Source organism: Molothrus aeneus, chromosome 8 (genome assembly GCF_037042795.1).
Source record: "Molothrus aeneus isolate 106 chromosome 8, BPBGC_Maene_1.0, whole genome shotgun sequence".
Lineage (NCBI taxonomy): Eukaryota > Metazoa > Chordata > Aves > Passeriformes > Icteridae > Molothrus > Molothrus aeneus.
The window spans coordinates 28787793-28813963 of NC_089653.1; the positions used below are offsets into that span (position 1 = coordinate 28787793).

General features: G+C 37.3%; 1 protein-coding gene across 3 annotated transcripts in view; it reads left to right on the plus strand.

Moving 5' to 3' along the window:
• ATRNL1 (attractin like 1) overlaps positions 1–26171 on the plus strand; it is a 431847-nt gene that overhangs the window by 321644 nt on the left and 84032 nt on the right. The window contains exon 28 of one of the 3 annotated variants that reach the window (XM_066554163.1): positions 22656–24538. The exons of the other annotated variants lie outside the window; for them this stretch is intronic. Within the exon in view, the coding sequence (XP_066410260.1) occupies positions 22656–22715 (60 nt within the window). The 3' untranslated portion in view covers positions 22716–24538. Of the gene's footprint in view, positions 1–22655; positions 24539–26171 lie in introns of those variants that run through there. 3 annotated transcript variants of the gene reach the window in all.

The window sequence follows — 26171 nt, forward strand, 5'->3', positions numbered from 1 at the left end:
TTGCAAATAAATTTCATGCTCAATTATAGAGGAATTTTGGCTTACAAGCAAAGTGTAGATGTTTCAGTGGTATTGGCATGCTGTGAATAGAACTCTTAAATCAATGTATTATGCATAATTGCAAATCCAGAGTATCGAAGTAATTGTGCTGATTGTTTTAAAGCAGAAGTGTTTATATATTTCTGTAAATGTTATGAATAATGACACTCTACCTTTTAATGAATTCAGTTTTTGCAACATCTTATTTTATAAAGTAGACAGGTTCAGTAATTATATTTTATAAAGTAGACAAAATTCAGCAAATGCAAAGCAATTTTATATACTTATATTTTTAAGTACCTTTAGGATTCTCCTCAGACAAAGCTTGGTCATGGAAATCTTGCCTTTGGATATGAAATCCATAAGAATGAGATATTTCCAGAATTATTTAAACTGAACATACCAAAGCGTGGAAAGAGTTATGCTATCAGAATAACTAAAAAGCACATTGATGGGAATATTGCTCTGTTTACTGGGCCTTTCTGTACACCTGATTTGCACATGCCATTCTCTGACTGGCTGCTCTTTTAGTTACGTGTATTTTCTTAGTACCTCTTTTGGTTTTAGATCAGAAGTTATTTCTTATCTTTAAAGTAGGACATTTCTGTCCTTAAAAGGAAAGAGAAGAAATAGGTACAGAAACTATAATGTTTCATCAGCCATTTCCCATGTTTCCAGGTAGAACCGGGTACTGGAGGGTGCTCTTTGATGTTTAGCAACTTGTAGTCCTTAGCTCTAATTCAGAGGCTTTACCTTCATGCTTGTTTCCAGCTCCCTACTCAAGATTCAGCTCTACCTTCCAACAATGTCACTGAAACTGCAGCAGACACAAGACAAAAGCACTGCCTGGGCTTTTCTTCACAACTTGGCAACCTCTATGCCAGGCAATATTTAAGTTTATGCTACTTTTCACTGAAGTTTTATCATTCTGTACCACCTATCAAACTGTTTTTGTGCCTGAAGTGAATGTGAATTATTTGCATAGAAGGCCCCTGCCCTGGATGACTCAAAGCTCACCCAAACTTCAGAGCCACCCCATGTGCCATCCAACTCATCCAATGTGTTTCCCATGACTCTTCAACCCAGCAGCACTTTACTGCTTGGCTCTGTCTGCTGTGCATTGGACATCATAATTCTTCAATTTCTGGTTGCAGGGTGGCTCAATTTCAACAAAAAGGTTGAAGCTTTATAGTTTTTAGGCAGGCTCTGAGCCCCCTCTGTTCTGCTGTCACTATGTGCCCTATTAAAGTTTGTCCCCATGTTTCTTATCAGCTCCCTTATCAGCTCTTGCCCCCAGAGACTTCTCTTTAGACTGAACAACCACAGCTCTCAGAGCCTTTCCTCACAGGAGAGCTGTTCCTTCTCTCTGGCAATTTTGGTGGCCCTCCCCTGGATCCACTCTAACAGGTCCATGTCCTTCCTGTGCTGTAGAAAATTCATCTCATTTTTTCCCCCTGCATATTGTGAGAGGCAGTTTCTGATTTTCCACTGATTGTTCAGGAAGGTGTGAGTGCTTCCAGGCAGACTGGATCACTTAGGTGTGACTAACTCAAATTTTCAAATAAACCGTGAGGCTGGTTTATTGAATTACAGGGTGTGGATTCCATTCACTGGCTTTGGCAAAGCAGAGGTAGAAACATTTTATAAGGTGTTAATTTCAGTAATAATCTGAAGAATTATCTTTTCATAATAGGAAAACCAGCAAAATACTGGAATTTGAAAAATGAGTGGGCTCAATCAGGATTTACAGTAGGATTCTTTAATGGTACTGAAGGAACCTTCTCCTTGGACCATTACTTCTGAAAATCAAAAGATTATGAATGGTACACTGCAATAAACTAAACACTGCAGTAAAGTATAAGTTAAAAAGGCAGTTAGACTGCAATGAAATTGGGAAGAACGTTGAGTTTGTATCAGGGCTATCTCCTTCAAAAATCAGCAGTATTTGTGATATGTGATCACTTCCAGATAAAATAAATCTGTTAGAGCTTCCTGTAACAAAGACTGTAACACATTATTGTTCATTAGTGTGAAGCAGTAAAGTTTTTAACAGATACATAAGAAATAAAATTTTCCCTTTTTTCATCTTTGGTATATATTAATCTTATTAGATTTTTATTTAAAGTAGAATTTTTGCCTTTGAGTGCCATTCCTTGTACTATATCCTTGGCAAAATGACCTTTTTCTTATCTTTATTATCCAGCTTTCAGTAAGAGACTAGAAAGTTTATAGAGGTACTTGCTGTCACCTTCTTGTCTCAACTGTTTAGGCCTTTAAAAATGATGTACAAATATTGAACCAGCTGCAGTTAATAAATAGTTATTCTTTTCTACAAACAACTTATTGGTTATTAAAGGAAAAGTCACTGGGCTGTTGGAAAAGTAGAGGAGCAATTTATTTTATATTGAGAAAAATTTCAAGTTGTAGGAATCAGAAGGAATAAAATATACCCTTCTGAATGTGTTTAAATGTCATTTTATGTGCAGAAAAGAGCATTATCCAATGACTCACAAATATAATTTATGTTTTGCAACACCGAGCACACAAATGCAGGATGATCTTTAAGATCACCACTAAATACACCAAGAGTCACTGACACGACTTTAGCAGTGAGATCCAGTGAGATCATTTCCCTCTGGGCATATGGATGCTGTAAAGTGTGTCTTTCTTGGTCATTTATTTTTCATGGAGGAAATATTGAATATATATATGTGTGTGTGTGTGTATATATATATATATATATATTACCACTTTCTTATAAATTGTCAGACAAACATGAAATATAATCTCCAAAGCCAACTGTCATGTACTTCTGTGTACTTTCAGGCATTGATCATGTATGTTATTTGAATTGCTTTCTCCCATCACTTGTTGAAGTCAAGGCAGAGTTGCACCAGGGCCTAATGCAGTACAATATAGATCTTCCAGTGACCTTCCATTAGGAGGAAAGTAGTTAAATACTCTACTTACTCTGTTGGTTTATTGAGCAATAGTGGATTTGTGTGTATGGTTAAATACAGAGTAAGTGCAGAAATATACTTTTTTAAATGGAAAAAATGTATTAGTTTTCCCATTTCCTGCCCATTACCTAATTAAATGGTAGGAGAGCAGCTACAATCTGAATATTTGATTTTTTTTTCCTCCAGAATAGTTAAAGCATCTCTTTTCATTCTGTTAGGACTTTCATGAACTATATTCATTGAAATGGCAGCAATGTGCAGCATGTTTTGATCTAGCAACAGTTTATAACCAGTTTGCAACTACCTTGCAAAATAAATAGCTAAAGAAGTGTTTAAAGTAACTAATCCAGATGTCTGTCTCATTAATGACATTTGATTTTGTGAAGATGTAATAGCTCAAGGTGAAAAGGAAGTAAGAGAACTGAAAGGAATTCTCAGACAGTGTAGGTACACGTGCACTACACACAGCCATTGGCATCCACAGTTTGAAATGGCAGAAATCCAATATATTTAGTGTGTGATGTCATGCTTTGGGTTTGGCTTTTTTTTTTTTTTACACATTCATTTGGGCTTGAATTTATGTGAGAGGGCAAAGTCAGAGAAACTTGTGTAGGATTTGGGATGAAGGATAGGGGAGTTTGTCAAAGTCTGCCAACCACCTAATATTTCAGGAACATTATTGATCTAATCCAAAAAACTTATATATCTTGTAATACTTGGAATTGGCTTTGTTCCAAAAAGTTCTACTGTGCAAGATGAGGAAAAAAAAATAGATAAAGGTTTGATTACAGACTTTAGGCATGTTTTAGATATGCCATCTTAGCCACTAAGTATCTTGAGGATAAGGTCTAAAACCTTGAATTTATATTCTTTAGAAAGCCAGCACAGAAAGCAAAGGGTAGAGCTGATGTTTTTGCAGCAATCTTTATAATAGCTCTTGCTGCTGAGGTGTGCTCTATTACTCTGTTTCAGACAGTTTTTCAAAGGACTTAAAATGTCCAAGTGTATCACAGAACTGAAGCTGCCATTAAGAGGTGAAAGTAGTGCAATCAACTCATTATGAGGGGCAACAATTTTAAATCAGCTGGGAAAGTCAGAAAGCATTATTCAGAAGTGCTTAAGGAGAAAGCATTACATGGAAGTGGTTAATGAGAGCTGGGACTGAAGGAGAAATTCAAAAGCTCTTCTCTACAATGGGTTATAATTGATCATTGCATGGTACAGCTGTGTAATTGTAGGGTCTTCCCCCTGCTCACCTGTCTGTCCATCTTCAACTAACCAGCTTTTCTCTAATAGGCAGATCTCCTCTGAGCACCATTCTGTTCTAACATCATGATCATTGAGTCTGTTGCAAGGTGAGCACTTGTGACAGACAAATGCAGCTATTTGGTAGCTGGGTATTTACAGCACTAGAGATCATCTTCTCATCAGCTGTTTTAGAGACTTCACATTAATAGGGCCAGGGAACTGATCCTTGTTAGGAGAGCTCATGTTAAGCTGAAATTCAATATTTTCAGTTACTGAATTTGAATTAGGCAGTAAATCTAATCTTTAGAAAATAGCATTCATCATGCACAATAGAATCATAGATAACTTAGGTTGGAGGGCATCTTTTGTAGTCATACATCAGTCAAAGAGACTGGGGAGGAGCCAAACCCTTGAGCAGAGTTAAACCCCCCTATGGTGAGATTGTTTAGGGCCCTGTTTGATGGGGTTATGAATATTATTAAGGAAGCTGATTCTGAAAACTCACTGAGTCCTGTTCAAATGTTCAGCTACTCTGTGACAAGCCTTTACTAATATCTCACCAGAACCTCCCTTCTTGAAATTTCTTTTTACTGCCCATTTTCTTATTCTTGTGAGAAAAGGATAGAATTACCAGAGTCAGCAAGAGACCCCAACTTAGGTTTCTCCTTGGACTGAACAAATCCCTTACTACCAGACTTTTCTTCTAATGCTTATGCCACCTCTATCTCACTGTTTTGTTTGCAAAGATACAATGGAAGATTTTTTTTGAGTTTTGCTAAAGTCAAAGTTAACACCATCCAGCCTTGTCTTTCTCTGAGTCTGTCACACCATTACCAAAATTTACCAGGTCAGTGGGGCAAACTTTGTCTTTCAGAAATCCATGCTGGCTGTTCCTTGCCAAATTCTTGTCCTTCACATGCCTGGACAGGGCTTTTAGGGGGATTTCTTTCATAGTCTTTCTTCTTACCAGTCAAAGATGGCAGCATCTTCTCAATGACATTGCCCAGTTCCCAGTATCCCTGCTGCTCCTGGGGACTTGTCTGTATCCAATTTAAGTGATTCCCCAGCTCATTTCTCTGCTAACTCAACCATATGTAAAACATGAGCAAAAACCAAAATCTGTATTGCTCAGGATTTCAGGTTCTTTTGTGTATGTGGAAAAGAGTTGGCTGTAAAGTTCTTGCAAGAGCTGGAGAAGTTTTGATGTTAATTTAATCAAAGAACTGCTATAAAGGCACTTCCTTCAGTAGCATCATGTAAGAAATGCTCAGTGTCTGTTTTTCTGCTGATACTGGTAAGAAATATTTACCAATTCTTTCTCGTATGCTAGCCCCTAAATTCCTTTCCTTTTTTTCCTGGCCTTTATATTTTAGTAGTTGCAATGTGTACCTTTGTATACTATACAGTGATTTTTGAAAAATGTGTTTAAATTTTGGCAGTGCATGTGCAGTTACAAAACACTTTTGGGAGTTTTAACCTATTTGTGTAGTGAGAGAAGTTTGGGGTGGGGGCTTTTTTGATGTTTTTTTTTTTAGTTTTACAAGCTTTGTGGTAAATTAGGCACAGTTCAAAATGATACTAGCCCAGAAAAGTTTACTGAAGCTCAGAGCCCAATAAACACGAAATTTGCAGAAGATCTTTTTGTGGAGCAATCATTGACCATAGAAAGCATCCCAAATATTGGTAGGGAAGGAAAAGTTTTTTTGTTTTTTGGGGTTTTTTTTAAATGCAAGATGCCTTGGCTGTAGTTCAATTTAAAGATAAAGGGAACTATACTAAAGCTGTGTTCTATACTGTACAAATTGGTAATGCTCTTTTAGTTCTTCAAAAAAGAAACTAAAGAGAAAGTAGATTTCAGGTGCCTATTACAAAGAGTAAATAAGAAATTTTGTTCTACATCTGATTTTGATTTTTTTCTTCTTTTCTTGGTATTATGTCAATTATAGTCTTCATATTTGTGTTTGACAGCTGCATTTTAGGAGAGCCCAGTGTTAAAAATCATCTCTTTTAAGGGTGTCCTAGGATTTCCTTGCTACTATCTTCTCTGAAATACCCTGACCTCTCTTCTTAATTGTAATAAAATTTTATGTAAATAGATGGTACCTTCTTTTTGGAATAGGTGCATTCATTTGACTAATTAAAAAGTCTCAATTCCATCATAAAGGCACCATCTTCTTTCAGTGATTTGTTGATACAGTTCAGTCTGTGAGAGTCTAGGCTGTGTATTTTAGGTCAACAGGTGTGCTAACAAATACAATTGATAGAGATTATATTATTCAGATGTGTGTAGGGTGTCTTAGTAATGGCTCTGGTTTTCCAAGAGAGGTGATGGAATTGGGAGCTCCCAGGTGTTGTAGAGTGAATCATCCAAAATACCTTTCTCCTAAGCATATTAGATTACTAAGGCATATGGACAGAAGAGTCAGTGTGATAAAAATATGCTTCCATTGCTTTCACAACAGATGTGGTTATGGAGCCTGACCTCTAGTTTAGAGTATCCTTGTAATCAACATCTCTTCATTTCAACTCTTTCTTCTCTTTCAACTCTTCCAACAGATAAAGCATGTTCAATGACAATCTTTGTGACATGTTAACTTGTAGTTTGCAAATAATGTAATGCGTGTCCTAATCTTTCAAGCATGTTCACATTGCAGTCCTGTCCTTTGGAGTAAAATTCAGAACAAACAATATTATAGTTGGTTGTACTATGGCAGAATTTACAAACAGAACTACTTGTGTGATTGTTGTATCTGGTTTTTGGGAGAAAACCCTTAAGTATGTGATATAAAACAGCTTTTGAAATTGGAGGAGTGGCTATCTTGGAAGGTGAATCCACAGTGTTGTATAAAAATACTTGAACCTGCAAACTGAGAAACTGTCCTCTATCTGTGACGTGATGTTCCTAATGCAGATTCTGATCTACTTTTACAGATATTTTAATCCACAGTGAATGTGACACTGAAGTTATTAAGTGTTGGTATTGGTACCCTATTCCTTAGCTGGAAATGTCAGTTAAGACAGTGCATTAATAACTATGGGGTACATGGTGAATCTTTTAAAATTTGTATTCAGAAATTCCCTGTCACTAGTTAAATGAAATCATAAGCAACTTGAAGTCAATGTGACACAAGAAATGATACTCAAATGTCTCATCTCTAATGAATGACAGTAATTAGCCATATTTCAAGGAAAAGATAATATATCACAGATAAGGAAGTTCATATTTCATAAAGTGCCCATTATGGGAGATGTAGGGCCAAATGAACTCTTATGTTACACTCTTATATAAGCTCTTCTGTCACAGAATATAATATTAAAATGATCATTCTAAAGTAAGTTTTAAGATGGAGAAAACTTTTGAAAATGGATAGCTTTAGTGAACAGTCAATAGTATATATATTTATATATATTTATTTTTATAAGGACTAGTGGAATACTCATTGGAATTAAAGGCAGTTTGGTTCACCTCTAGTCATTTCCACAGTGACCCAAACTGTGCCAGCTTTGTATTTTTAAGAAGGCTAAAAATAAAACAATTGTTCTCAAGTATCTAAAAGTCCTTTGCTGCTTATAAAGCCTAGCATGCATCACTGACCCTGTGATATGGGGGCTTGGAAATGAGCTATGGAATGAGGCTTCCCACATTGAGTGGAGAATCCAGATCTTTCTCTTCCATGTTACAGTGGTGAGGTGCAATAGGCTGTAGCTGATTGATACCAGAATTTAAATCATCCCAATATCTAAAACTGGGAGTATTGGGTAGATAAAAATGTTTCAATTTACCCATCATAAATAAAAGGATGGAAAGCTGGGAAATGATGACCAATGGAGTGGGTAAAAGCTGTGACTTAATCCAAACCCTGCCCATTGCAGGAGCTGCACTAACATATAGAGACATCTACTGGAAAGCAGCAAAAAGGGGAACCTCAGTGTACCTGCCCTTTTTGCAAAGTGTTCCCACCTCTGACCACAAAATGTGTGTGTGAGTGAGAAAAGTGGTGCATGTTGGAGGGGATGGATCCCAAGAAGGCTGTGGAGCAGCTTTTGTCCCAGTGCTGGGAACCTGCACACAGGTGAGGTGTCATGTGGATGAAGTCTATGGCTGTCAGCTTGAAAAGGTGGCCACAAACCAGGTTGTGCTGCTTTGTGCAGGAGTGAGGCATCCTCTCACCTTAAAGCACACAATGGAGGCGCATTCACAGGAAAAAACAGATGGTGACCCTCTTTAATTTCTCATGTGAAAATGTTTGTGATTTTGTGTCTCAGTTTAGGATTTTGTGTTCAAACTCTAGATTAAGAAGCAGAATTGGTGCATACCTATGTTCAAGAGCATCTTACTGAAAACAGTCAAGCCTATTTCTGCATGTGGTGCTTTAGCAATTGTCTGCTAGGAATCTCACACTTAAGTGGAATAAAGGGGGAAGAGTATCAATATTTCTAGCATTCTGAAGTCTCTTAAAGTTCATAAGACTTTGTTCTTATGTTTTTGTTCTTATGTTATGACTTTGTTCTTTGCTCCTCTGACTCTGAGGAGAAAACTCAACTTTTTTCCTTTTTTTAAGTATTTTTCAACCTGATTCCATAAAGATGATCAGTAGAGTCTTCTGTAGGAATATAGGTTTCTTATAAAAATAAATGCATGAAATTCAATTTCCTCATAAATTTCAATACTGTTTAAACACACATTGTATTTGAAAAGACATGTAAGTTTCTTCAGCAGTACTTGAAATGGAGTCATAGGTATTTCCACAGGTGACAGACTCAGAGTCAGAGTAGCAATTTGGAAGGAATAAAAGATGTACTGTGGACTGGAACAAATATTCCTGTTGTATGAATACTATCTGAAGCATCCCATTCATGTGTTTGCATGTTCAGAGAAAATTAACACCGTTACAGTTCATTTTCCTTCCTTACAATGTGAAGCTGAGTTATCACTGTTCTAAGGGTGTGGCTTCAAAAGTGCTTGAAATGATTGCAACGCTCCAGATTGTCTAAAGTGTCGTAATTAACAAAGTGAGGTTATTCCAGTATTATCTTAGAGTAATTTTTATAAACAGAGAAGTGTCTGTGGGGTATGGAGTCAGGCTCCCTGAAGTGTGAATGTGCTTTTGCTGATTGATGGCTTTGCATAATTTAAGTAGTAAAATCTTTACAATGCAGATGAGAACCTTTGAGGGAAAAGCAAATATTATAGTATTTCAGTAGCCTTGTAGCCATTTAAAACATTCCATAGTAAATTATGTTTATTTCATGTTTAGGTTTAGAAATGCTTCTTATGTGTTAGTAGATATCCATCCCACTTTACACACAGAAATACTGACAGAGAAAAATTGGAAGCAAGCCCAGGTTTTTTTGCTCTTTATCCAGTGACCTACTCATAAGTGACAGTATTTATATTGGTCCTTCCCATCTAGATATGGCTTTCAGCCTAAGAGAGGCAGTAAAATATAGCCCAGTAATTACTGCAGCTTCTCCTAAAAATACAAGACTTAACTAGAATTCATTCAGAAATATGTTGTCAATTTTAAAAATGCAAAATAAAGTGTTGGGATACATTTCTCCCAGAAGATTTTGCTATTGTAATGCCTATTGCTGGAGTAGTCCATTTTTAGATGCCTGACTCAGAACTGAATCCAGAGCCATGTGTGGAGCAGAGCCAAGGGGGAATACTGAAAAGGGATGCCTCTTCAAAAGTACCTCAAACACAGCAGAAAGCTGATTCTGTCAAATCAGGATTTACATCTGAAAATGATCTCCTGGAGTTGTGCTTGTGCTTCTGCTCTCAAAAATCAGTGGATGGCTGCTGCGTTTCCCCTTTGTGCAGTGCCTCAGACAGTCCCTGAAAAGAAGAGATGGGTGTGCCAGGCCGTCATCAGCCAGCAGGGAGAGAATCATTTCTGTGACCCAAATGTGAGGCTATAGGGTGCTCTTGTCATTTTCTGCCATAACTGTGACTCTGCTATTGTAGAGAAAAGGGTTCTTGAACTCAACAAATTTGGTGGAAAAATGCTGTGTGACCTCAGCTGCTGTCCTGGGAGACAGAAGATGGGGATGGCTTTTATAATCTCTGCACTGAGTGATGTCCAAGCCTTTAATCCAGTTATACTGAAGTAATGTGGAGTTCATGAATTGCCCTTCAACTCAGAATCAAAAACTTTGTGTCTCTCTAAAAATAGAATAGAAATAGATTACAAAACTGTACTTTGACCAGGTTTAATTAATCCTGAATTTTTCATTGTTCCATAGGAAAGTTGAGGAGAAGAATGTTTACTTTTGTTTTCCTGCATGTACTTCTGTAAGAGAGAAACACTGAAGTCATTAACTATTTTTAGACTGCAGTAAATTCTGAATGCGTGCAAGTTTCTTTGTGTACCAACAAGAATTTATTTGTTTTGGACTTAGGTATCAGTAAAATAACAGTTGTTTGCTTTTTGGTTTTGTTGTGTTGGGGCTTTTTTTTTTTCCTAGTCTTCCAGTGGTTAATACTTTTCACCTGTTTTTATGGTCTATTTAAAATCATGCCTTAACTTGAGCTGTCATAAATTTAAGAGCCACTTAAAGTTGTCTTGCCTTCATCCATTACGTCTCAGAGTCTTCAGCTTTTACTGGTACTTGCAGATTTTGATTTAATAGTCTTTTAAAAGTTGTTCAGTAAAGCAAATAGAGTTCTTGACACTTCAAAGCATATTTCCAGTTTATTCTGGAGCTCTTCTCTGAATGCACTGAAATTCCCCATTTTCTGGCTACTTTGTGGACCAGTGCCGGTACCAAAGGATGAAATCTGAGAGTTGATCATAAACTGCTGTGGATTTTTTAAGGCTTCATTCTTAGTAAGGTTCTGGTCAAAAATCATCATAATTTTACAAATCTGTGTAAAAGCAGCCCTGCACTTGTCTGCTGCTGTTTCCCAGCTCCCCCTTAGGAATAAAGGCATTCTGTGTTTAGGTAGGACCTTGCTTTCAGCTGTGTTGTGATGCATACATCTTCCTTAACATTGTACAGAGTGTCCATCAATGGTAAATAACAATTTCATACAGATCAATGTCATTTATAATCTGAAAGCTTTATTAGAAAGACTTTATTCCCATGTAATGATTTAAGTAATGGCTTGTATGTGCTCAAGTATCAGTTGTTATAGGATGGCAATAGAAATAGTATTTTACTATTATAATAAATATATAATAAATATATTTTACTTCATCACAAGTACAATTTGTTATAACCTGCCTGTATTTTGATGTATACTCCTATTTGGATCAGTCAGTTCTGGTGCTGAACTGAAAGCAAGATCCACTCATAGGTTTTCAGTCATGTGCTAATGCCTTGCAACTTTGAAATATGACCTTTTTTATTCTGTTGCTGTAGCAGTTTAACTAATGAAGTATGAACATATTTCTTTACAGAAAATTTCTTCAAAACAATTTCAAAACTGAAGCAGTAAGTAGTTTTTTCTAAGTTCCCAACATACTGAGGGGGTGGGGAGTACATTTTAAATTTATTAAGCTATTATCTAGATTTACTGGATATAGATAATTTTCTTTTGACCTCATGTGTTTATAATAAATTTATAAACTCATAACTGAGCCTCCTGCTAGAAGGAAAATGTCAAATACCATATTTCCCCCTGCCTTTCAGCTGTCAAACTCTTGCTGACAGGTGAGAATAACCATTTGATTCATGTCAGCAGAGATTTCTGAGGTGTTAGCTTGGGTAATGATCCTAAATTAAATCTCTGATTACCTCCTCATTTGTATCACTGTAGCTGTAATCTGGAAAATCCATTTAATGTTCTTGGGGAGGGAAATATCAGACTTTAGAAAAGAAGATTTCTGAGTTGAAGTAAAATGTCATGTTATTAGTCTGACTTGAAACTAGAGTTAAAATAGTTCCTCACTTAGGAAGATGTTTTGAGTGATTTCTGATAAACAGTGGTGCTGCTGTAGTGCTGCTTATGTGCTGTTCAATTTTTAACTAGGTTGGTCAACATCTGTGTTCAGCCTGCAGCATCTTCCCAGTGGAAGCTCAGTCTGTAGCTCTAGGACAGGCTTAGTCCATGGATTACTTTTTGCTAACAGAAATGATTTATAGAAGCTCCCATAAGGAGAGAAGTCATGAGGCAAAGCACAGACAGCTTTTCATGCTGTAAGGGGGAAGATAGGAAGTAAGAGTCTGACCTATTTTTGAGATGGCATTTCAAAGCTTTTGCTGTTGGACCTCTTATTTTATTAAAATTTTTTATGTTACTAAAGGAAAGTTGAAAGGGATTTCTAAATATTTTAGTTTATTGCTGCTTGTTTGCAAGTGTGGTTGATCTTCCTTGAAGTCTCAGATTGCAGGAGAGTGTTAATACAGTGGTGATGTTGAAATGTGATCTGCCTTGACTAACAAGCATGCTGCACACTGATGTGAGGTACCTGCAGTAAGTGCATGAAGCTGGGAGGAACTTTTACACTCAGTGGTGTTTGACAGCTGTCAGTACAAGGTGCTGGGCTCTGTCAGATACCTATTGCAGATGTGCTGGAGCATTGATTTGTTTCAATGCCTTGTTTGCAAAGTAAAGAGAAGAAAGGCTGATCGTGTTTCCAGGAATGTATATTTACAGTGGTAGGCATGGACTGATATGGTTCCTGGATGTAAAGCTTTATGCAGATTCATAAACTCTTAAATTAGTATGCCATCTCACTTTTTCATTGTAGTGTAACTGCATGTTTTTATTTGGGCATTGCAACTGAAATTCAGTGACTGTTGAAAATCTGGAAGGGGAAGGTATTTCCATAGTATTAAATTATTTCTAGCTGGCAGCTTCCTCAGAGCCTTTAAGAAATTGATGTTTTGCATAATTTTTCAAAGGCTCCAAATAAGCTACTTTTTTGCTTAACTTTCCTCGTTCCCAGGTGCCATCAAATACCCTATAACACTTCAGAGAGAGGATGGAGAAAGCACAGGATGAACTAAACCCATCCTGTGGCCCAAACCAGAGGACTTTGGTGTCCTTTCAGTCTGCTGTGAGCCTTCTCTGCATTTTCCTCTTCAGCATCTGGACATCAAACTCTCCAGATGTCCTGAAGTGTATTAAGTACTTCGACAGAGTGTTTTGGCTGAGTCAGCCAGAAGCAACAGAGGACACTGCATCCATGCCAGTGTTATTAAAAGCACAGATTCAAGTCTAATACTGCAGCAGTAGGCAGCCATTTGTAATGAAACATGCTGCCAGTGGGAAGAACAGGGGTGTCTGGATGGTAAATAACATTGCTAAATATTTTCCAAGTAGTCAATGGCAAAATTGAGTTACAGTCTGCTTTAAATTATTTACAGAAGAATTTAAATTTGCAAACTTATTACAGCAGCAAGCTGCTGCTTCTAACACTCAAGTTCTTGAAAATTCAATGCTAAAATGAGTTATTACAAGTGAGTTAGCTGTCTGAAATTAAATTAGGTGATAAACAATCCATTTCTCTGCAGTAAATTGGCATTCATGACAACTAGTTATAGTATGCACCTGAACCCATTATTCTTGGCACTTCATAAAGTTTCAATTGATAGCAATTTGTATTGACAGACTCTTATTGAATATAATTCTCAACAGAAACTAGCTAATCAATTAATTAATCCTAGTGTTACTCAAGTTTGTTTTTGTGTTGCTCCATCATTCAGAAAATTAACTGTTAACATTGTTTACAATTAATATAACTTAAACACTTTAGTTTTCATTGGCTGAATTACCAAGCTTAGACTAATTAAGTAAGCATTAAAGCCTTCTGTATTACTAGCAAAACTGAAAATTATGCATGCTAAATTGAAAAACACACAACAAAAAATTATTCTATAATACATATCATTATGCAGGATTTCAAAACAGAATGTTTAGTCTTGCATTTCCTCTTGAAAGCTGCTTGGCTGCATGTGAAAAGTCCTAGCCTCTTCTGAATTGACTTGAGGGAGTAATCATCAGCAATATTATGATGAAAAGCACCATCAGATCATGTTCTTCTAAGGCTATCTAATAACTATTTGCATCTTCCCTCACTTTTAAATAAGGCTTTCTTAGAATTCAGTGTTGGAAAGGAGCAAATCCCTCCCACTGCCAGCTGATTCGGGACAGATGCTCTAGGATGTGACTGCAGTGACAGTGCAGAGAATGCCAGGACTGATCTGCTTGGAGCCCCCTTGGAGTGAAAGGGGCTTCCCTGGAGAGCCAGGGCCTGCTCGCCTGCCTCTGACTGCAGCAGCAGAACCTGCATGAACTATTTGGATTTGTGTTGACAAAAAGTTAATTACATAATATTAAACCCTTAAATTCCATTAGATGCACTCTTGTCTTATTAAAATGAGTCCTGGCCCAGAGCCCTACTTTGCCCATGTGAACACAGCATTCCTCTTGCAAATTAGGAGAATGGCCCTGCCCACCTTTATATGAATAAAAGCCTTTCTTCCATGGTAAGAAGTAGAACTTTCTGCTTCTGAGAGAGCTCTAGATTTAAAAACTAATTTTAGTCTTGTCTAGGTGGCAATCAGGAGGGCCATATGTTTTATTTAGGTCCATTAGTAACATTTGTGCATGGTTCTTTTTACCTCTGGTTTTCTTCAGCAGTTTGTACTGAGTGTTCTGATTTTGAAAGCTTTTTCAAATATCTTAATGATGTATGGTGTGTGGTGGGTGCCTCTTTACTTGGTCACTGAATAACTGAATACAGTAGAAGAATTTTAACAGTTGAATAAGGTCCTTTTCATCTTATGAGTCATGGTTTCAGGAAAGTGGAAAGCAAACAGAAGTCATCCAAATGCCTGCTTGCTTCTTGTGGGACTGGCTGGAGGAGAAGTTGGAAGGAAATCTGGGCTTTGTATCAGAGCAAGAGGTGCTGTGGTAGTTGAGCTGCCTCAGAAGGAATGCCCCAAATGTCTTTTTCTTTGTTGCTTCCTTACCTTGGAAACAATCAGGGATTCTCTCAAAATCACTCCCATTGTCTCCTAATTACTGGCTACTAGATTGAGCCTGAGATGTCGGACACATCTCTTTGATATACTAATATAATATTAAGGTAGAGGACTTTTTATTTTTCTGGTAGATAATTTAATCTAAATCAGAATCTGACCTGTGGGGATGAAGGAAGCCTAACATGGAATGCTACAAAATTTCTGGTGCATACTTTTTTCAGACCTCTTTTAACACTGGAGGGCTAGGATGTGATAAATCAGTTTAGATACTGAAGAACTTGATTGGGATACTCAATTTTACTATAATAGTCTAATCTAAAATACTCAGTCCTTTTCAGCTCCTCTATACTCTTTCAAAATTGCTCCTAACAAGGACAATCTCCAAAAATGGGGCATTTGAGACAAGTTAATGGTGCTATAGCTACTCAGGATAACCATTACCGAAGAGTAGCATTCCTGCCTAAGCACAGGGCTGGATTCAGTGAATAGTATCAAAGGTGTTCTCTAGCAACTCAGAGAGACTTGAAAAGAAAGAGATATTTACCATTTGAGATGTGCAGTTAGACAAAACCACAGGTTTAAAATAGCCCGCAACTTCAATGTAGAAAGAAATGCAAAGTGAAAGAAAGGTTAACCTAGTTTTCAAGTTCCCTTCTGCTTAGATTTTGCATCAAGTTAAACTCCAGGAATTGAGACTTACCTTATTCTGACTTAATTTCACTTTCAACATCAATTCTTTGATATTTTTATCAATGCTTATTCCACTTAGTTTGCTCAAAGACAACCTCATTACACTGATTCCCTCACTTTCTCTCAAAAATTTTCATGCAATTAAATGCTTGCCTTTAAGTTACCAAGTGTGATGGTATAGTGCTGCATTGAAATATGTATCCTGCATAACTTAACTTGTGTGGAAGTTTGACTTGCCTTATTGATAAGTTAGATTTAAGTGCTCAGCAAGACCATTAGCAATTTCTCTGTAATTATGTGAAAAGTTAAAATAACATGAGGAAAGGACACAGAATCAGGTTTTTTAGTATGTCAGGGGAAATGGAAGTGATGAAAATAAGATTTCTCTGGGAAATCTTAAAAAAAAAAACTGGGAAGAAAATGAAAATATTTTTGATTCATTTATGTTCTTTGTCAACAATCTAATCACTTCAATGTTTAACTGTTGTTTTTGGAAAGAACTGCTGTTCTTTTTGGAAAGAAAGGATAATGTATCTGAGTATGGATAGATAGGGGTAAAGTAGCTGGGGTTTTGTTGGGGTTTGTGCTTGGTTTTGCTTTTTGTTGTTGTTTTTAAAGAACACCGCTGCCATCCCTGCCAAGACCCAAGACTTTCTAGCCTTGAGAAACTTGAGCAATCAAAGGCTGTTGCTCAGATCACCTAACCCAACTCCAGCCTGCCAAGGTGAAGGCACGTCCCTGAGCTGTTCTTTGGCACAATTTTGCCCATTTTTACCTGTTGCCAAGTCTCAATTCCGCTTTGGGAGAGGAAGCAGCTGTATTGGAATATCTTTGCAAGTCTCTTTCATCCTGGCAAAGAGACACAGTTGACTCCATTAGTGATAAACATTAGAACACTGTGTGCCTTTTACTTCAGAAGCTTTTGGCCTTCAAGGTTGCATATTTATTTCTAATCAATTAAGAAAAATTGAAAGAATCAGGAAAAGCCATATATATTGCATGCAGAGATGATATCATAAGTTACTGTGTCTTTTATTTACTAGGTTATTTGGAATATATGTACAAAGACACAAAGCTTGCTGCCATTTATCATTCGCTGCCAAATTAGTCTCTGCAAATAAAGCAACTGGGGGAGAGCAACTTGATGGACGGGGAAGAATCCAGCTAAAAGTGACTTCTCTTGGGAAAAAAAATTATTTACTGCTAACAAAGATTTTTTTTTTGGTTCTTTTTCTTAATTGTGACTCGAGTTTTGTGATGCATAGCATCACAAATGGCAAATCTACTTCCTGAGATGGCATTGAGAGCAATCAGATTGGTGACAGGGAGAAGGCAAGGAATAAAAATAACATTGAGAGCAGTAGATTATCTTAATAAAAGCATATGCAGTCATAAGGAAAGTTAGGTCTTCTGCTTTGAATTAAATTAGTGATTGCAAGGTTACTGATCCCCTACTAAGTGAAAATTTTCTGCCTTCTGTCTGATGTCCCCGTTCCTGAGCAGACCTGCCACTGCAGGATGAAAGGATACCTTAAAGTTTGCAACACCTTGCTTAGTTCCATCACCTTTATTTTATTTTATGTTCTTGTATTTAAGCCAGACCAGAATCTCACTCCAAATTTTCACCTTATTTAAATGAAGAATGGTTTCCTCCCACTCCAAGAGTGCTATATAAGCACAAACATTTTCAAGCAACATCTCAAAGTACAGAACTACTTTCTTCTACATGTTGTGTTATCTGACCTTTCATTGGCATGCCAGTTTAATTAATGGTGCATAATTGCATCCCACTGCTGACAAAAAGCTTCAATGTTGTTTGCTTTTGTTAGTCAGGGCCAATTATCTGTAAAGTCACCCTTTTGAATTTTCTACAATCAGTCATCACCAGTGTTCGTAAAAAAAGAAAGCTATTTCATCAAAAGGTGGATTTCTCTCGCCCCACAGTTGTGTACATAAATACAGCAGTGTCCTTTCTGTCATTTTTTTACCTCAAATAAGTGATGATTGACAAAGACTCACTGGAGCAGGGTATTGAGTCTTCCTAGAGAAACTGTTCTCTCTAAATTTGAAAATTGAAACTTACCACTAGGTGAGTTTCTTCTTTTAATTAAGGTATTTCTCAATGGGAAACTATGTGTTGTGTTGCTACAAGAACTTGAAGTTTAGAAGGGACCCCCTGAAGGTCTCAGCTTCTCTCTGGGCCACAGAACTGCCTTGACTTTTTGTTTCTCTCTGCATATATCCACTGTCTTTTTTGATAGAAACCTAAATTTCTTCTGGATGTCAGGATTTATCTTTATACTAATACACATCAAGCCTTTTGACTCAAGAAACAATGAGCAGTTCCTAGTCTAAAAAGCTTGATGCAAGATAAGAAAAAAGTATTCTTTGTATCACATAGTTTATCTGTAAACTGTTATTCTTAACAGATCATTTTGACTTACTGGACTGGTTTCATTTACATTCAATTAAAAAAAAAAAAACAAACAGAATTTTATTAAGGTGAGTAGATAATTATAACTGTAACAATGTTGAGATCATTACTAGCTGTACATGTGTATAAGATTTGGCAGATTTTTCCCTTCAAAAACAGCATTTCTCTTTGTTTGTTTCAGTGTTATCTGTTTAAAGATAAAGAGCTGAAAAGAAAAGGCTACAGATAAAGAAACCTGGACTTTAGAAAAGCTGAACATTGTTAGAAGTGGATGATGTGTCAGAAGTGGTCTTTTAAAAATAAGTCTGTACCTGTATTTTGTGCAGAGCAAAATACAGAATGCCTCAAAGTACAGCTGCAGAAATGTTAGATCTTAATGTAAGTACTGGAAAGACTTCTACAGTCACTGTCAGTCAGCCTGTGACCTGCTCAGAGTCTAAGCAGAGCAATGACCACAATTGATCATCCCTCCTTGAAATGAATACAGTAAATTCAGGCGTGGAATGTGATCTAGTGAGGGAATGTGGTACTTCTGTTCTTCTCAAATAAAAGTGAGCAATATAATCTGACTGCAAGTAAGATCTATACCCCTCAGTAGAAGAACACATCAAAGGTTTTTATGGCTAGTCCAGTTAATTGGACTATTCTAAAAATCTGTATATCAGTCAACAGGCAAGTCTGTCCTTTAGCAGCATAATAAGTGGTGAAAAGTGTAAGTTTGGGTATTTGATCCTCTGTAAAACATTTGTAGGCTCCTTAACTACTGAAAAAAATCTTAGTGGAAGTTCATCTAAGCAAAAGAGCACTGGAGTGTTTAAATTACTCATCACATGGGAGCAGTAAGAGGACTCCCATTATCAGCCTGCTTGCAAAACTGCTTGCATGCTTTCCTTCATTTCCTCTTCCTACACTTTTCTAACACTTGGGTGGATGTTGCATGTGCATTTTTGAGCCATGGGGTGAGGGCAGAGAGCAGAAGGGTGTCTGGCAGTTCAGTAACACAAACTGTGCAAAAAAGATTCTTTTGTGGTGCTGTGACATCTTGTGAAAGAGCTATTAAAGCCTCTGCTGCTCTTAACCAAACATGACAATAGGCAAATGTCCCAATGCTGAGAATGCTGGAGTCAAAGCAGGGCCTTAGAGCAGGTCAATTATTTCAATTATCTGGAATTCATGATGAAAAACAGCAGCAGCCTTCAGGAAATACGAAAGAGTCTGGCAAATGCTTGATCAGTTATGACAGTGGCTGCCAAATTTCACATCCCATCAGGTTTTTGCAAAGGGAGAGCTTGGAGCAGGTGGAATATTTTAGTTACCTTTGTTCCATCACAGCACAGCTCTCAGGAGATCCAACAGGCCACCAATTGCTCAGGTATGGCATCACTGGCAAAAAACACATGGCAATAAGCAATCACAGGGTAGGCAGAGGGGGAGTGCATGGAGCAGATGGATTGCTTCAATTATTTGGGCCCCTTGATGAATAAGAACTTGAACTGCCATCAGCAGATCCTGTGGCAGGCGAGTAATAACTGCACTGCTATGACATAATTTAAAAATCTGGTGTGCTTTAAGTATTTCAACAGCTATAAAGCTCAGATTTGTCTTAGCACTGGCTTGACCCACAGCCACCTCCAGTGCTGAAGGGGGAACCCTGAGAAAATTGTTTGTGAGTACTTCCAAGTACTTCATGGCATTTCACAGTTTGTTTTTACACTGACCCAGCACCAAGCTTGTTGTTGGCACCTTTTGATTTTATTGTTTTTCAGAAGTCAGCTGGGGAAAACTAAGGACTATTTAATGTCAGTGCCAGGACAGAGACCAAAAGCTTAGATCTGGTTATGAATAAATTTAGGAAGGCCTTAGCATCCAGAAAATGATCCTTACTTGTATGTTATACTAGGTGCAAAATCTGATAGGCCTCAAATTTGTTGTGAAAAATTATTGAAGAGCATGCTGTCTTATTTTGCCTTCAGTCTTCCTTCAGCCTGTTGCTAACACAGTCTACCTTAATTTCACTTTTGAAATTTATTTTGATGTTAAAACAAGCTTATGATTTTTGGTGTTACAATAAGGTACATGGAACCTTATATCACTATCCCTTTTCAGCTAGAAGTTTATTATTGACTCTGGTGCACAGAAATCTAGTTTACACGTTAAAAGCTAAAGAACAAAGAAGACTAAAGAATTAATAAACTTTAAAAACCAAATCCAATTTGAGTTTTTTTCAGATGTAAAATCTGGTATCTGTTTTGGTTGAGCCTTGAAGGCAGAATAGAGTCAATAGGAAGCTTCTGTTTGAGCTAGTATGACTTGTTAACATCTTTCAAAAAGTTAATGTTATAAAAGATTTCTAAACCCTTCAGTGCCTTTAAATTCACCTCAGCACCTTTTTCCTCCCCATCATCTTGCTTTAACATAATGAGGGGTATTGATTACATTCCATCCAAAGAAAAAGTAATCATCATAAATATCCTTTATCTGACCTATTTTCCATTGCAGGGGAAATGGCTTCTAATTTGAGATCAAGAAATTACTTTTGATAGGAACAAATATCACAAACTGATGCAGAATTTTGTGCTTTTTCTCAATTTCCTACTGGTTTGAAATCTGCAAAGTACCAAACACTTGTTGCTGCTGGTCATTCCCACCCAAAATTGTCTAGAAGTTACTGAGATGACCTTCCTGCCTGCTTTCACATCTTTAGTGTAATGAGTGGCATTTTAATGGCATTCAAGTGGTCACCTCTTGAGATTGGCTTTCCTTTTTTTTCTTCCCTTCCTTTACTATTCTGACCAAACAGTGTTAACTCAGAATAGTTCAAAATCAAGTATAGATCTAAGCTCTTGCACAGTCTGCTCTTCTGTTCAGATCAGGTTTGTGTCTGTGAGTCAGAATGCTAATACTTACACAGTTGCCTTGAAAATTGAGGACTTTAAAATATTAGGGTTGAATTATACTTTTTCTCACTTGTGATTCACTTAGCTAAGACAGGAGCATGTTTCATGCTTTTCTTGTAACCATCAAAACTTGTAGTTTTCTTTGGAGTGAGTTTTTTAATGGAAGTCCTTCAGAAGCTACAGATACAGAAGTAATAAAATAAATTATTTCAAGTCTTGTAAAAAAATAGCAAAAACTGAACACATTGCTTTTAAGGAAAAGGTTTTGTGGTGTTTTGTTTCTTTTTTAACAACATGCTGAAGATTGACTCTCCTCCAGTTAGGTCTTTTCATGCTGTTAGAACAAGGCACAATTGACCCTTTATTTTAGAAACAGTTTGTGACTGAGTCTGGCAGGGTGCTGCAATTGCAGAAGCTTGGTGACATCCAAAAAAGAAGAAATAAAACTGAAGTTACAATGGCTTTAGGTGAAAGAGGGATAGGAAGAGAAGTGAAGAATAAAAAAATAATATAGCAAAGGACTGGAGGTGACTGTGGGGAATTAGGCTGAAAAGGGTCAGGAGATCCCAAATGGGCAGAGAGACTCTGGAGACCAAAACAGAGTTGTGAGTGATGCTGAGAGGAAGGCCAAGACTAAAATCTTATAGGGCCTCATGGAATTGAAAAGAAGAGTAGCAGGGACAGGCTACCTGAAGAGAAAAACAACAGAAGGAAAAAAGGAAGAGGTTAATAGATGACTCTGGAAAAATATTTTTTAAAAATGACAGAAAGGATTGGAAAACATATATATATATATATATAAGAATCTGGAGGAAATGTAAGTGGCTAGATGATGTGGAATAACAATGAACAGGTGAAAGAATGGTATTTGTTTGAAACCAAGATTAGCTTGCACCTTTTTTATTTTAGACAGTCACAAGTTACAATTGCAGGTTTTTGCTTTGTGTTCTATGGCATTATTGTGCCCCACTAAATAACTGGCTCGTTTCCTCCCAGAAAAAACTTTGCTTCTTCCTAGTCCAGTAAAGCAATTTAAGTGGATACAAAACTTCCTCATATTCTAGAGCTTTATATTCAAAGTACTTTGTACTTGTGTAATACACTGATAGGATCTTATATCACAATTCTTATCCCCTTAGAAATATTGTCCCAGGAAAGCCAACAGGTAGTATTTTTAAACAGCTGTCAGCACAGGGGGAAAAATATTGTGTTTATATGTGTGGTTTTCCAGAAAGCCTGTTTCACCTTGGGAACACTTAGCTAGAGAGTTGACCAAAACTAAACCTCCAAAAACCATAGAAAAATGTTTCAATGTGCTGTGGTTTTAATTGAAATACCTCTGCATCCATTTTTCACCTTCGACACAATGCTCTCATACAGTGGTCCTAGAGATAAAGCCATTGAAGATTGTATTTGAAGGAATGAAGATAGTTTTTATTGGTGTTCTTTTAGGATCGGCCACAAGGACTGAATAATGCTCCCAAAGAAATACGTTTGGATGAAGATGACTGAACATGCAGATCCAAAGGCCTTTTAGGATATGGTGAACCTTTGGCCTTGGATGAAGAATGTTCTTGGATGAAAGAACTCCAGCTGAAAGACTTTGTCTTTGCCTTTTGCCTTGCAAAGATATGAAAGACAGAAAGGAAGCAAAGATTTGCAGCTGAATTCTTGCAGGGTGCAGTTAAGTGGCTGACACTGGCACACAGCCAGCCTCCCTCAGTACTGTGGAATGTCACGTGCTTGTACCCCTTACCTGTCTCCTGGGACTCCCCAAAAGCCTCTCACACATTTTTATGGGTTTTTTTGCTTTTTTTTTTTGCAAGTTATATTAGTAAATTTTAATTACATAGTTTCTGCAATGATGTTAGCACCTCTGGGGTTTCTGTATGTCATGTGTAGCTCTAAAATGCAGAAAATATTTATGCTTGGTTGATCAGATTGTACCATGCTTGTACCTGCAACTGAACAGGCAGTTACCTAATAATCTTAGCTTTTCTTCATGGCTAATGACTTGCCTAAGTTTAAAATGCCAAGAGTTCAGTACCTCAGTCAATGAGCTGACATTCACAATGTGGTCAGCCACAGCTGCCTGGGCATTCTAACAGATATCTACCTTGAACCTCTGTGTTAAGTCAATAGGAGGATATCTTTGTACATTTCCTGACTAAATATTCAATACTTGAAACTTGATTATACCTTTAATTATTTCACCTCCTGAAGTGTCCTTATTTTCACTTTATTATAAATTGCAGCTCTGTTAGACCAGTTATGTTTAATATCTTAGGGTGACTTGAACCACAGTGTTTGCTAAGGTTGACCTTCAAAGTGTGTCTGTATAAAGACACTTTGCCTAACCACATTGGTTGCCAAAGTAATTCTGCTAATGTGTAAAAAAAAATACTGCATACAGAGAAATACTGTACCAAAGTTAAAGGGCTCACTTTGCCTTTGTCTTTCCTTGAATCAGTCCATGTGGAGAGAGGTTTAGTGATTTTCACTGTCCTGGGTAATTTTGTAATTCTCCTGTTGTCATACCAAACCCCACATCGCAGTACCTTTTGTGCCATCTAGGCTTGCTTAGTAGGTCTGCAAGACTTTACAGTGTCTCTGTTCTAAATGTGACCCCAAGCTCATGTAGTCACCACAATTGTCAAAGGACAGACCTGAACAGAAACTCTTTCATCAAAAAGTGCATCCTCCTCCAGGGTAGCTTAGGTGAGCCTAGACTTCCCAGAGAAGGACGTATTAATTCTCCTGAATATGCTCTGCCACTTAAAATTTTTCTTCATCAGCTATTTTTTTTTCTTTCCCTCCCAGCTGGTCTAGTTTTACAAATGCAGTTCTAGAAGCTGTTTTTAGCCAAGGAGACTTTTCCATATGATGATATGGACAACTGCCTCTTACCAGCCCTTAGTTTTTTACCTGAAGAACTGAGAGCCAACAGCCTGTCTTCAACTTGTGGCTTTGCTTGCTTTTCTCCTTGTGTCTCCCTGTGTCTCTTCCTCTCTCCCTCTTATCTGACCTTAACTGTTCATACAAATCGTGCATGGCTACTGGAAATGCCAGCTACTGCAGGTTTTCTTTGCTGGGCTGAATAATGCAAAATAATTCCTGTTGAGATACATGTGTGTGTGTTTGTGTGTGCAAATTGTTAACATAAGCTGCTACCAACTTGTAAAAATGCATTGAGACTACTGGAATGTGTGTACACATAAAGAAAGGTGGAACATGAGATATCTAGGTGCTGGACAGTTAAACGGCATTGTTTATCATTGGTTATTAATGTACTGATGCTGTTTTCTTACTGACCAAATAAAAGAAACCCTTACCAATGCTTTGCTGTTGAGTAGTGTGTGTGTGGCGAAGAGGACCAGGGTATTTCTCAAACAGAAGACAAAATACCAGGAGATATGTCTGGCTTGACCAAAGTGTTTTTACAGTGATCATGCCCAAAACCAAGTCAGTAATCAATTAACTTGAAATTGTGTGAACTTAAGTTCTCCTTTCCATTGGCCACCATTAAAATTGTGCAGCATTTCTGATTTTGAAAATTTCATCCATGTCAGATAATGTTTTTGTGTGCCTCTGCAGCTTTTCCCAAGACTGGGGCTTCCTCTGTTTCTGGGCCAGTATTTACTCATTTTACAGAGTTATTTTCTGTGTGGTTGTAGTGAACACTTTGCTGAAGATATGAAGTGGAAAAGTTTGCTGGGCAGGTATGTGGCTTTCAGTCCAGCTCAGTGCTTTGTTCCTCTGATGCTGGAGCTACCATGCTGTGTTATAGATGTGTTGCTGCTCCCAAAAGGTGAATAACAGACAGAATTAGACCACAAGATGTTTCCTTTTCCATGTGTTTTCCAGATATTCCTCATATCCACCTTTTTTCATCTTGTTCTAAGCATCAGTAGTACTGTTGTGTTGGCCAAATGTGTTTACCTCCTTGGTCACTTGTATAGCTTCATCTCACTTGGATAGAAATTCTCATGGTTATTTACTACTACTCTACATAATTAAGAGTACTGTAAATCCATGCTATAATTCTGAAGGAACATTAGAAAAATAATTCTTAGATAATTTGCATGTGAGGATCTCCCCTTGTATTTCCCATTTGGGGGATGTGCTCAGAAGTTCTTTACTTCAATCAGCTCTGATAGGTCTATCTTCACATAGAAGGGACATGATAAAAAGGTCTTCTATTAGATCCTCTTTTTTTGTTTGTTTGTTTTTGGTTTGTTTTTTTTTTTTTTGGCGGGGGGGAGGAGTGGGTACGTAAAGAATCTCCCTTTTGACTTTAAATCTGAACTTCTGTGCTTGACTCTTGGTTAGGAGATGATGCAAGATGAGACTCATTTTTCGTCTAAAAGCTTTGAGCCAACCTTAAACAAATTTATATGGGGGCTTTCTTTTTGCTCCTGTTTTGTTCTGTTTGCTTTTGTTTCTCAAAGACAAGTGCAAGGGGTGACGTATCTACTCCACACAGAGTAGATGCTTGGTATTGGGGATTCATTTATCATGAATACAAAGCATAACAAGATCGTGAGGCTGAGCCTGAAAGTCAGAGAATTTGATCAGGAAAGATGATGCACATTTTCAGAAGCCAAAGTATTTTATTATTGGAATGCATCATTCAGGGAATATGATACATTTTCCATTAGTGGAAGTCTTTGATCAAAACTGCATCTCTTTCTAAAAGAGGAGCTGCCTCGAGAGCAAGCAGCTGAGCTTGATGCAGAAATTATTGAATGAGGGAGATTTGCCCTTTTCTTTATGCAGGATGAGTCAGATATGGGTGCCATAATGCCACAGGTAGTAGTAGTTATTGTATAAAAGATTAGACTTTTTCTACAGAGGCGGCACGTGGAAAAAATTGTTTCAAGAGAGCCTAAAGCAACTGCACCTTGTGCTGCTGGCATCAGAGGATGTGTATGACAAATGGTAAAGTTAATTTTAAGGGTAACCTTGTGT